At 41.4% G+C, this 12,188-nt stretch overlaps 1 protein-coding gene across 1 annotated transcript; it reads left to right on the forward strand.

The window, feature by feature from the left end:
• Positions 1 to 8,429: 8,429 nt before the first annotated feature.
• LOC147421138 (uncharacterized) lies at positions 8,430 to 10,335 on the forward strand. Its single transcript, XM_086504842.1, has one exon. The coding sequence runs from the start codon at positions 8,557 to 8,559 to the stop codon at positions 9,664 to 9,666; it is 1,110 nt and encodes a 369-aa protein (XP_086360968.1). The 5' UTR covers positions 8,430 to 8,556; the 3' UTR covers positions 9,667 to 10,335.
• The last annotated feature ends 1,853 nt before the right edge of the window (positions 10,336 to 12,188 follow it).

Here is a 12,188-nt window from a genome sequence, read left to right on the forward strand (position 1 = left end):
CAAATCACTGCAGCCCGCTTAGCCTCCATGGCCTCTTGCAGAGGAATGACACACTCGCTCTCTGTGCAAGGGTCTCGGTGCTATTCACATCACTTTCCCTGCCCGGCTATGAGCATGAAGTCAATTGATCCACCTTTCCAAATCAGCCATAGATACTCTATCCGCAATTCAGTATGGCCGGTCATCCTTGCCCCCTGTACTATACCTGTGTATTGCCTTCTCCAACCCCCGTGGAAAAGAAGCAGCTTCTTGATGCAGCCAGTGATTGACTTTTGACAATGCAGGTGCCCTGGAGCACCATCATTTGCCCGGTCGGCTATCACATCGCAGTGTTGGCCAGTAGCTTAAGTTTGCACGCAATGATTAGAGCAATGATTGGCTGCATTGAAATTGATTGCAATGTAACTGGCTAGCAGATAGAATAGCAATGACGATTGCCCGCATGTTTGGCAACCGGATGGTACGTGGCAGGTCGAAGGAAGTTGTCTCAAACCCAAGTTAAGAATTTTTTTTTCTATTTTTATTTATAAAAAAGGAAGAAAATGTAAAATAAAATAAAATTACTAATAACAAGTTCAGAGGTGACGTCACAGCAATGCGTGTAAAATGCACTCTAATATTAAAAGCTATTGAGTTGATTTTAATGCCCCTGCTTGCATACAAGGTGCACGAGACTCAAGGATTTTTCATGGGGGTACCGTGATAACACTCCCTATAGTCATTACTATAATTTTTGGCATTTAAGCCCACCAAAATTGTGTCACTCTAATTCTACTAAAATTTATAATCTCTTAAGAGCCCCCGAACTTAGCGTGATCAATCCTGACTCCACACGCACTAGGATTCTCCTTGAAACACTCATTATTCTTGGTGCACATATATTGTCATTCTGATCGATCTTTTTTTATCAACTATAGTTTGCAGTTGAACATAGTAAATTTATAACCAACTCTATGCTAACATGGAGCAAAACCTTCCATGTACATTACTCATATGTCGTTTTTGCATGACCATAATAAGAATCAACATTTTTTTTCCTCAAACTAATGGTGACACTTTCATTTTGTCATTGCTCACCTATAGATGATTTTTTTTTTTTTGAAACTGGTGTAGCTTGGCTGATTAGCAAAGACACTTTTCTCAACCTCATCCATGTAGTCCTATCTCGCAATGATTTTTTTTTTAGTAAAAAAATCAATTTTAAAAAAATATACAAATTCTATGAATGCTACAGCAAATTGCATGACATATATATAACCAATACATCATCTTCTTACGCGATCTAAGCAGAATAATTTCGCCACTATCTAAACAATGAAAGGCTAATCATGGTAAACCTTGATAAGAAGTCAACATAATTTATATTTTATTTTTTTTCTATCGAGTTGTTCGATTCATGTCATGAACATGTCATACTCATATCTTTTACTTTGGCCCTATGCAACAACTTGCAGTTCGTTCTTGTGTTTTTATGGTTAGTACTGGCACTAGTGGATCTATGCTATCTAATTAGAACTGCAAAAAAAAAGTTTAAAAAAAAATCTTCCCATTTAGTTGTCTCACATTTCTCCCAATTGTTTACTACCCTTTTGTAATTGTCATTGTAAGTTCATGACTAATAATTAATCCCACACTAACACATTTTGGATCTGTTAGCTACACTTTGGTGTACGTTTGTTAGTTTCATCACTTGTACCCCTCTCCATATGCCCATAATGGTATATATATTTTCAAATACAGTCTACCCTCCTGGTATGTACATCAAATACGTCATTCCTCTTTTCATATTTAATTTCTCTGCATTCTGCTCTCACATGAATACTCAAACACTGTTAAGGTCATGGCTTCTGATTGTATTGAAAGAAACATTTTATTGAGATGATTTGTCAATAAGCTATGCAGCTACTCATGTGAGCTAAGGTGCTCTGGATAGTGACCAACAATTTGTAAGTACCTTGCTATACTCCAAAATGGTGTCACACACATAGTAAATACTTTTTCCTTTTATGTCTTGTCTAGTCCATTGGTCACGAACACAGATTCACCAATTTAGGCAGAGTGTAGTTACTCATCTTGGTGCAGATCTGTCGATCTAGGCAGCACATTAATAAATTGCAGACTCATGATTTTTAAACTTATACCAAATGCAGATTCGCCGATTTAGGCAGCATTAGTGTAGATTCGTCGATTTAGGCAGCACATCTTATTGGTGTAGATTCGCTGATTTAGGCAACACCAATCAAGAAATCATGCTGCAGTGGCTGGCCACCACTGCAACTGGTATGATTTTGTTACCCGGGTACATAATGAAAGTGATTTGGATTTGGACTTATATTGTGGAATTGAAATTGGATTGGGATTTGGTATCTGGTGATTATTATGGCAGTGTTTATGTGATGAGACTTGACATTATGAGATTAATGATGAGTGTGACCAATGATATCCTGATTCATCAAGGTATGACATATATTGCTTATTCTAGTGGTATGGGACACTAGAATAGGTAGTATGTGGATGACGGTAGGCATAAGCTAATGTTGTTTAGTTTCCTAAATTTTTCTTTTATTTTGTGATGTTTTGACACAACATACTAATCATTCTTTTTGACAAGTATTGTTTGCAGATTTTATCTTCGCAACTGAGGACAGTTGCTTTCCAACGGAGAGGTATGTAATGGAATTGATATTTTATTGTTTAATGCAGTTGACAGGTGGAAAAGGCTAAGGGTTATGTGAGAGGATCTCGAAAGGATATTATATTTTATAATTTATTATTCAAGTGCTCTTTATGAGCTTTGGCCATTTATGACTGGCCGCGGCCAGTTTGTAACCAATTTGACCATTCAAGAAATCTATATAACAAATACCTGCAAGAGGGAAATGGTCACTCTTGCACGAGGGGATATTGCACCTAGTGTCCATCTCATTCTTCTCTCCTCTCCTCTCTTCTCTCTCGCCGTGCCGGCGTAGCACTCCGCTCTAGGAGGTGCGCATGCACACGCTCTCTTGCTCTCTCTCGCACTATGTTCCTCTCTGTTAGTGTATCTCGCAATTATGCGTCTATGTGGTCGACAGGTATGTAGATTTATTCATTTATCTCTTGCTATGTGCTATTTTGAGTATTTTGTAGGGCTCTCTACGCTCCCGTCTGTAGCAATGGTATCAGAGCGCAAGGCTACGCTCTTGGTAACCATCAGTCAAAGAGATCCAAATTTTCTTCAATTGGCATATGAGTAAGGATATGCATGACTATGCACCAGAGGTAAGTGTTCTTACATAATTCTTGTTTTCTTTGGATTTATCAAAATTTATCGTTTTATTCCTCTTTAATATTGATTGTTTCTTGCAAATATCTGGATATTTGAAGTTAATCCTTCATTAATTTGTAATTAGAAAAACATATCTGAATAGGATATAGAAAGCATGATATTTTAAAAAGCATAAATGTTGCTAATAACACAATTAGCACTGGGTAAAATATTGGTATAGCTTGATAATGATGCACACGAGATTAAATATGACAAAGGGTGTGTATAATATAAGAAGTAGAAATCGATTATATCGAAGCAGACCTTGCTTCACAGAAACCCATCATACAAAAAGAAGAAGAAGAAGTCATATACAATTTTCTTGCCAAATTTTTTTGTGAAGTGGAAGAAAGAAAAGGGAACAATGTCGATGAAGCTTGTGCAATAGCGCCTAGCTTGTACAAGAGGCATCGACATCTTGGGGGATCAAGAAAGACATCAATTCATTGGAGACACGACACTAGCAATTCTACATTCAAAGCTATGAGAGCTTGCATAGCCAGCACCACTTGCTGCCTAACCACGTCTAGTGATTTGACCATGTCTAATGACTGATAACAGTTGTGCCCTGCTTTGTTTTCTCTACTTACGTCTCACAACAATATCAAAGCCACACAGATCTACCAATTTTGACGGCTTCCAGTGAGTGTGCGGTGCATGGCTGCTAGTTCAACCCACCATACTGCAAAGGGCACCAAAAGCTGTCTCCTAGCTTCACGGTCCTACGCACCAGCTGTCACTCTACCCACCCTTCGCTACCCGACTCTCCACCTCTGGCTCATACATGCAGCACTACCTACCCTTAGGTACCCTCATTTGTCATGCTCTCTCCCCGATTACTGTCCAAGCCTCTACAACAACCTCTCTCTCTCTCTCTCTCTCTCTCTCTCTCTCTCTCTCTCTCTCTCTCTCTCTCTCTCTCTCTCTCTCTCTCTCTCTCTCTCTCTCTCTCTCTCTCTCTCTCTCTCTCTCTCTTCGGCCACCTACGACCACAAGCTGCACGAGCACCTCTCACTCTCCCATTTTGATCTCACTTAACAAGTGACTTTAGATGCTATGGTTTGCCAACCCACACAACCACAGAAGCGGTCGTCTCTCTACACTCCCACTACCACTCTCTCTCACATATTTCTCTGAGTCGACCTGAGTCCTCTAACTCTCTCTCAATGATAAACACACATACATAGTCTATCTCTCCCATCCTATCTACCAACCCACCCTCTTCCTCCCCTATCGTAGTTCACCTCTTTCTCTGTCCTCGTTCTCAAGCCATGCAGCATGCAAGGAAAACATGAACCTCCACTCTGGAGCTTAAAGGAAGAGCGGGGACTGGCGCAAAATCGGCTTCACACTCCGGTTGCTCGCCCACCCCCTTTCCCAGCATGCACGCATGCATTGGCTACTGCCGTAATCCTTCCACTCACTCTAGCCGCCATGCAATCCTCTTGAAGTTTCTAGCTGCACGATCTCTCTTTTTCTCTCCCTCTCTCATCGAAATGCCGCCCAACCACTTGGAATACATGAGATCTACCAACCGTAACCAGACGACTCTACTTCAGACATCCTCATCCTCAGAGGACACCAGCCGCCATGCAACAACCCAAACTGGCGTCATTCCCCAGCCGTCAATTTGTTTTCTCTCACCTGTAGACTGCGGAACACTCACTTGACACCCACCAATCACTTCCTCACCTAAACGAGCTACCCGTTGTCAAGCACAGCACTCTCGACTACCTGCACCAACTCACACCACCCAAAAAACCCACTTCTCTTCTGAGTGGCGCAGCATCTGCACGTCAACAGTTGGGTAGACCACCTTGCCATAGTCATGCCATGTTTTTATCTTTTGGCCTCTTCCTAAGGCCTGAGCCTGCCACAGCCACCTTCGTCACTGCAGATACTTGCGAGTATACACGTCATTCAGTGCCAACAGCAACACTAATATCTGCAGCCCTCCTTGAGGATGCGGCTCGTTCTCTCATCCAAAGAACGGGCCACTTGATCGAATCTACTTGGCTTTAAACGGTGTGTCTTTCAATGGTGTGGAATCTCAAAATAAAATGAAAATGTGAGAGAATGTTGCAGTCCTAACGAAATAGCATAGATAGACAAAAACCACGAACAAGGCAGGAAAAAAAATGTAGGTAAGGAGATCTAATTGTATTTTATAGTGCAATGTGGGAGACAAAATTACATTGAGGACTGACAGATGTCTACGATGACTATCCGTGATTGATTGGACAAACAACCCAAAAGTAATTTGATCTTGAACTGCCTTTGCCTAGAAGCCTTTATTTATGACAAATTATTTGTTAGTTAGAGCTAGAATTAGGGATGAGAATATAGATTTTTGGTGCATCAAGAAAATGCCTTACAAAACCATCTACTTAAGCCTCTAGATATTAACTGGGAGGAGGTAGGATGGGAGTTGGTATCTTATACAAATTACCTAAACCTGACAAGACAATGCGTAGACAGTCGGTGAGCGCAGACCGCAGTAGTTGTAATCACATAATTCGACATAAATAATAAATCATTACATAATGAAAATCATTGAAATCATAGGAGAAAGGGATAAATGTTCTCCTCCGTAGGTATAGCAATCATGGATGATGAGGGTTCCGTAAAGACTGCTTGATAAGCTTCATCATTGCCATTAATGGAGAAAGAGGTATCCAGGAACTTGCTCCATGCATCATCAAAGCCCATGCCCCCCGACGTGCAGCAACACTACAGGAAAGGCAAGCTCCTCAATCTATTTGTGTGTGTGTGTGTGTGTGTTGACCATTGCAATGGAACTTGTTATAAGAGTGGATGATTATTACACTCGCTGCGGGCTGGTGTAATTGACTTGGGACGTACTTGATGCCATGAATTATGCAGAAGGATGTTACATTTTATGTATATTTGATTATTCAAGTGCTCCTTGTGAGCTTTGGCCAATTATGTCCGGCTGGCCAGTTTGTATTCAATTTGACCATTCAAGAAATCTATAAATGAAATACGTGCAAGAGGGAAATGGTCACTCTTGCACGGGGGGAGATTGCAGTGAGTGTCTGCGTTGCTCTTCTTATCTCTCCTCTCTTCTCTCTCACCGTGCCGGCGTAGCACTCCGCTCTAGGAGGTGCGCCTACACGTGTTCTTTCACTCTCTATCGCTCTCTATCTCTCTCTGTCCGCGTATATCATCGATTATGTGCTCGTGGATGCGTCAGGTATGTAGATCTATCGCTTTATCATCTATAGTGTGTTATTTAACGTATTTTGCAGGCCTAGGTGGCAAGAGCATCAGCAAATAATGAATTATGCATAAGGATGTTACATTTTATGTATATTTGATTATTCAAGTGCTCCTTGTGAGCTTTGGCCAATTATGTCCGGCTGGCCAGTTTGTATTCAATTTGACCATTCAAGAAATCTATAAATGAAATACGTGCAAGAGGTAAATGGTCACTCTTGCATGGGGGAAGATTGCACCCAGTGTCTGCGTTGTTCTTCTCTCCTCTCTTCTCTTCTCTCTTACCGTGCCGGCATAGCACTCCGCTCTAGGAGGTGCATCTGCACGCGCTCTTTTATCCTCTCGCGCTCTCAATCTCTCTCTCTCTCTGTTTGCGTATGGCTTCGTTCCGTGCTATGGGATTCGTCAGGTATGGGGATTTGCCGATTTATGTGTTATATTGTGTTATCTTGGAGTATTTGGCAGGCAGCCACGCCTCCGGCTGTAGCATTTCTCTGCTTAATTGCTCTGCCTATAGTGTGACTTGTCATCTTACTGGTTTGTCTAGGTTACAGTTGTGTCTTGGAAACTTCTTTTCTATGTTGTTGAGCTGTATGTAATAAGGTAACCTTAAGTGGAAGCAACACCTCAAGTTTGCAATTGTGGAATGGTCTCTCTTTTTTTTTTTTAGGGGGGGGGGAACTAATTGATGATCCTAGAAGCCTAAATACTTAAATGTATATGTGTTTGTAGGCTTTGGGAGATGTCATTGTGGTTGGTCTTAGATTGCAAGCAGTGAATGGTCTATCCTTGAGCATGAGGAGCGGATGTCATGTTGGAATGCATGTGATTGGCGCTGCCAAAGGGCTATAATCAAAGTTCTGTCGTGACATACAAGAGAGCTCACCAAGGACCTCGGGTATCCTATTTACCGGATACCTTCACCTAACATACGCAATTGGGACACCAACCCATGTGGTAGGCTTTGCTTGTGCAAACTGCTCCTACTCCTCCCAGATGGTGGAGTGAGCCTGTATCATGCCCAAGGCTGGAAAATGGGAGAGATTTTTGTGCTTGTATCTCCATAATTTCTTCTTGCAGGCCTTTATGATGTAGTAAATCTCATTATCTTATAGAGGGCCTCTATGCAGATTGTAGGAATCTAGTATAAGACTAAATAAGGTCTTAAACTAAGGTTCAAATTAAAAGGTGAAACGTTATTACCTTTATGAAGAGTCACAACTTATCACGAAGAGTTACAACTCTTATGACTCTTCACGTTCTATATAATGATAGGCTTCTAATTGCCAACAATGTAACACTTCATCCAACAAACTAATGAAGCAAGAGAACTTCGAGTATTGGTAATGTGTCTTTGAGCAAGTCTGCGATCTTAAACATGTTCTAATTGAAACACTAATTGTGATTAATAATAAGTGTGAGCAACTCTGACATTTCTACATGGTATCAAAGCGGGACGAACCCCTACAGGTAACGCCCATCAAGAATGATGCTTTTTTTCAGGCTACAAGCGAATAAATTTTTATTGGAGCGGATACAATCCAATGATGCAAATCGAGGTGACAAGGCTACCTTAAAATCCCAAAAAAACGGTAATTTTAATACCACGCAAGACGCAAAGGCCACAAAAGATGGAAAATTTGCGCAAAATGTGCATGCCGAAACAATCAGCACCCAAAATGGGCAAGAATTAAATTTGCATGCAATGAATGTAGCACAACAGCCCTCTGAGCCCCTTGACCAAGATTGGGGACAAGGCCATGATGCCTCTGACCCGACATCGAGCAGACAAGCACGAGATTCAAAGGGTCATGAGACTCAACCCTTAATTCAACACACCTTTTCATTCTCTTTCTCAGATTCGCCCATACTTCAGGAGATACACCCCTCTACACCATTTGCGCCATTTGCCCAACACCGAACCCTCTCGATCCTTGCTTCTTCTTTGCCAAACTTTCTCTCGCCCCACTCATCTTCTACTTCTCTTGCTGCTATGGCCCAACTAATCTCATATGCCAAAGCGCCACTTGAATCCCTGGTGCACCCACCCTCCATTAATTGAGACTGCCGGTTTCTCACGCCCCAACCATCCTGGCAATTCTGCTCACGATGTCGTCATCCTCTCTTGCGCAAACTGCCCTTGTTCCAATTCACATCTTACACATGTCTGTACTCGTCCTGTAGATGCTCAACCCTCACATACTCAATCCTGTGATGCACCAACGGCCTGCAAGCCGGCAGAGACTCTTGTTCTCTACCATTGTTGCACATGCCCTCGACAACGTGACGATCACTCTCATCATGCAGTAATCACCATCAACGAGAACTATCCATCATCCAACCCTTCTCTAACACCCACTTACACCTATTCTGCAGATGCTCACATTCTGCCGCTTCACCAACAAACGGCCTACGGTCATGCTCGCTATGAAGATGCTTCCACCACATGCATAAATGTTGATGGCCATAATTTACAGTCACGCGATACCTACAAGCAACCCCATAATTCCATGTGCAACCCATGCCATGCGCTCCTTTCTCCTTCTCCGACCATTCCCGGCAAGCAACTACCTCCTGGATGCGGCCTACCTTACAATGTTACTCATTGCTTTCCATGCAGCCCGCCTAATCTTGTCGCTATGCCACATACTCCTGGTGATTTCGCCCATTCTGCTACAGTACCTACAGTTGTTTATCCTGCGCATCATAATCCTCTCCATGACCGCTTTACCTCACCACCACGAGCATTAATGGAAGGCTTGCTCGACTCAGATGAACCTTGGAGCCTCGTCGGTGTCGAAGTTCCTCACTTTGAGGATGATGCTGCATATTGTGTCGACAACGCTGAAGACACTTCTACGTGTTCACATTTGCCGCTCGTCTCACATAACACCCCATCTTCACTCAATATACCCCACATCCACTTTATCACACCACCCATAAGTGATGTATCCCATACATTTATGATGTCTCCTCATTCCGACTACGTTTGTGTATTTACAATCTCCTTAACACACATAATAACACATAACGAACAAAATCTTGCATCATTTCACATCACTTTCGTTGTTGCCACTCACACCGAGTTAACACACCAATCAAAACACATACACCTAAGTTAAGTGCATAATATCCATATGCTAATGTTGCACTACCTTACTCTAAATCTCATACTCCTACCATATATTCAAAATATACTTCCATCTTGTTCCCTCATCATCATAATTTTCAACATAAGACGTACAGGACATCAACTCAAGCAACTAAGATCTATATGCTTGTCACTAGTATCCTCTTGAGGGGGAATAGTGAGTTACAAAGGCACACAAGTGTCAATACTAAACCTAAACAATTTAAATATCAAATCAAAGAATCCATAACTTCAAATTTTAAATATATCAAAATTATTAAATCAAGCAAACCAAAATTCAAAATGAAAATTGAAGATTTTGCAATACATATCTTGCATATACCCTATGATCCAGGATAGGTTATATTTGATAAAAATTATCTATTACAGGTAGTTCCTTTAAGACCTTAGTTGTCTTAAGGGAGCATGTAAGAAATTAGTATAAGACTAACTAAGGTTTTAGACTAAGGTTCAAATTAAAAGGTGAAAGGTTATTACCTTTACGAAGAGTCACAACTTATCACGAAGAGTTACAACTCTTATGACTCTGTAGGAATATAGTATAAGACTAACTAACGTCTTAGACTAAGGTTCAAATTGAAAGGTGGAAGGTTATTACCTTTATGAAGAGTCACAACTTATCACGAAGAGTTACAACTCTTACGACTTTTCATCTTCTATATAATGATAGGCTTCGTGCCAACAATGTAACACTTCATCCAGCAAACTAATGAAGCAAGAGAACTTCGAGTATTGGTAACTGTGTCTTTGAGCAAGTCCACGATCTTAAACATGTTCTAATTGAAACATTAATCGTGATTAATAATAAATGCGAGGAACTTTGACATTTCTACACGGAGGGTTTGGAAACTATTCCCCTTTTTTTCTTAAAGGAACAAAAGAAACTTTTTAACATTCACATGCATGTCTTAGGAAGTAACTCATTTCTAAATACAAGCATCCCCTATTTTCATTGGAATTTTATCTACAAGTTGATGCTAACTTGTGCAAAGGTGATGTCAGTGTTCTACCCATACAACAAATGCTCATTGATTTGATAAGGGGGGTGATTGGTGAAGAACTTGTCGTGCATGTGAAGCACTGAGTCATTAGCAAGTTGTGGGGTGGAGATGATGACGCAAAGCTACTAACCCAAGCATAGCCTCACTAAACCGTCTAGAGAGGTCGCAAATGGATTCATAGTTGCATTCACTACAAGAGGTCACTTGAATTCCGGCGCCACATTATCGGCGTCAATATATGTGTGTGTATTTATGGAGGGAGCTAAGTTTTTTTAAAAAAATTGATTTTCAAAATTTCGACGTCTCTTTCGACACGTATTTCGACGGCAATGCGAATGCGCATACCGACGCCTCTTCCGATGACTGTACCAACAGTTGTACCGATAGCTGTACCGATGGCACCTGCAAAAATCAAAACCACGGGCTTTCTCTGCGTATTTATCTTAGTTCTTGCGCATTTTCTCAAGCTCTCCTCTTCCCCATTTCTCACATATCTTCTACGATACACGTCGTCGGAGGTGCTAATCTTGCTTGTGGATTAGCGCATAACACTAAGGTAAGATTGTTTTCATGTTTACTTGTAGATTTAGGGTTTAGGGTTTAGAGTTTAACTTTTTGTTTGTGTGTGCGTTTTTGTAGGTTCGAGGACTTTTACAACAACTCTCATTGCTCAAATAGGACAAATGTGAGTGCTCAAACCTTTAAATGCATATTAAGTTTATTTAAATTACTTTGTATATTAAGAAAAGAAAATTTTATGCTTTAAACTTTGAATGCTTTATACTTTCAATGCTTTAAAAGAAACTAAGATTTGTTAAGTGAAATTTCATTTTAAATTATGGAGAAAATTTGTTTAAGTGTAAGCCAAGGGAAGCTAGAGCTTGAGACTCCACCACCCAACCACCCATTATATAGCAAAGCCCCTGGCTCTTTGCCCTAGTTGGACTCCCCGTTCCACACCGCTTAGCCCGACCCTGCCCTTGTCTAGTCCGGCCTTACCGGTGTCCTGACATTACTCCCCCCTTAAGAGGAGTTTTCGTCCTCGAAAACAAAAGTGGGGAACTTCTTCTTAAGAACACTAATGTTTTTCCAAGTGGCACCTTCTTCAGGTCGGTCTTTCCACTTGATTAAGGCTTGTTGACGTACGTGATGACGTGTACGCTACTCATAATAATCAAGAACACGTTCAGGTTCATGCGGTAAGGTAGGAGGTTGAATGAAATCAACCAAAACATGTTGGTCAATGACATTGTCGTCCCCATGTAACCGCTTACGTAAACGGGAGCTAGGTCTTCCAGCGAGCTCAACAGAGCGAGCTTTGAAGCGAGCTCTTTTCTTTTTTTTAAGGACCGCCGTCCCTACCTCCCCTTCCTCCTCTCGCCGCCCATGTGCTGCCTCCTCCTCCCTTGCTCCTCCTCCTCAACCTCCACCTCCTCTCTCCATCTACTCCTATAATTGCCGTCCCTTCCTCCATCTTGTGCTCCAGCAATCC

This window comes from Adiantum capillus-veneris, chromosome 28 (genome assembly GCF_014529385.1).
Source record: "Adiantum capillus-veneris isolate H3 chromosome 28, ASM1452938v2, whole genome shotgun sequence".
NCBI classification, from domain to species: Eukaryota; Viridiplantae; Streptophyta; class Polypodiopsida; order Polypodiales; family Pteridaceae; genus Adiantum; species Adiantum capillus-veneris.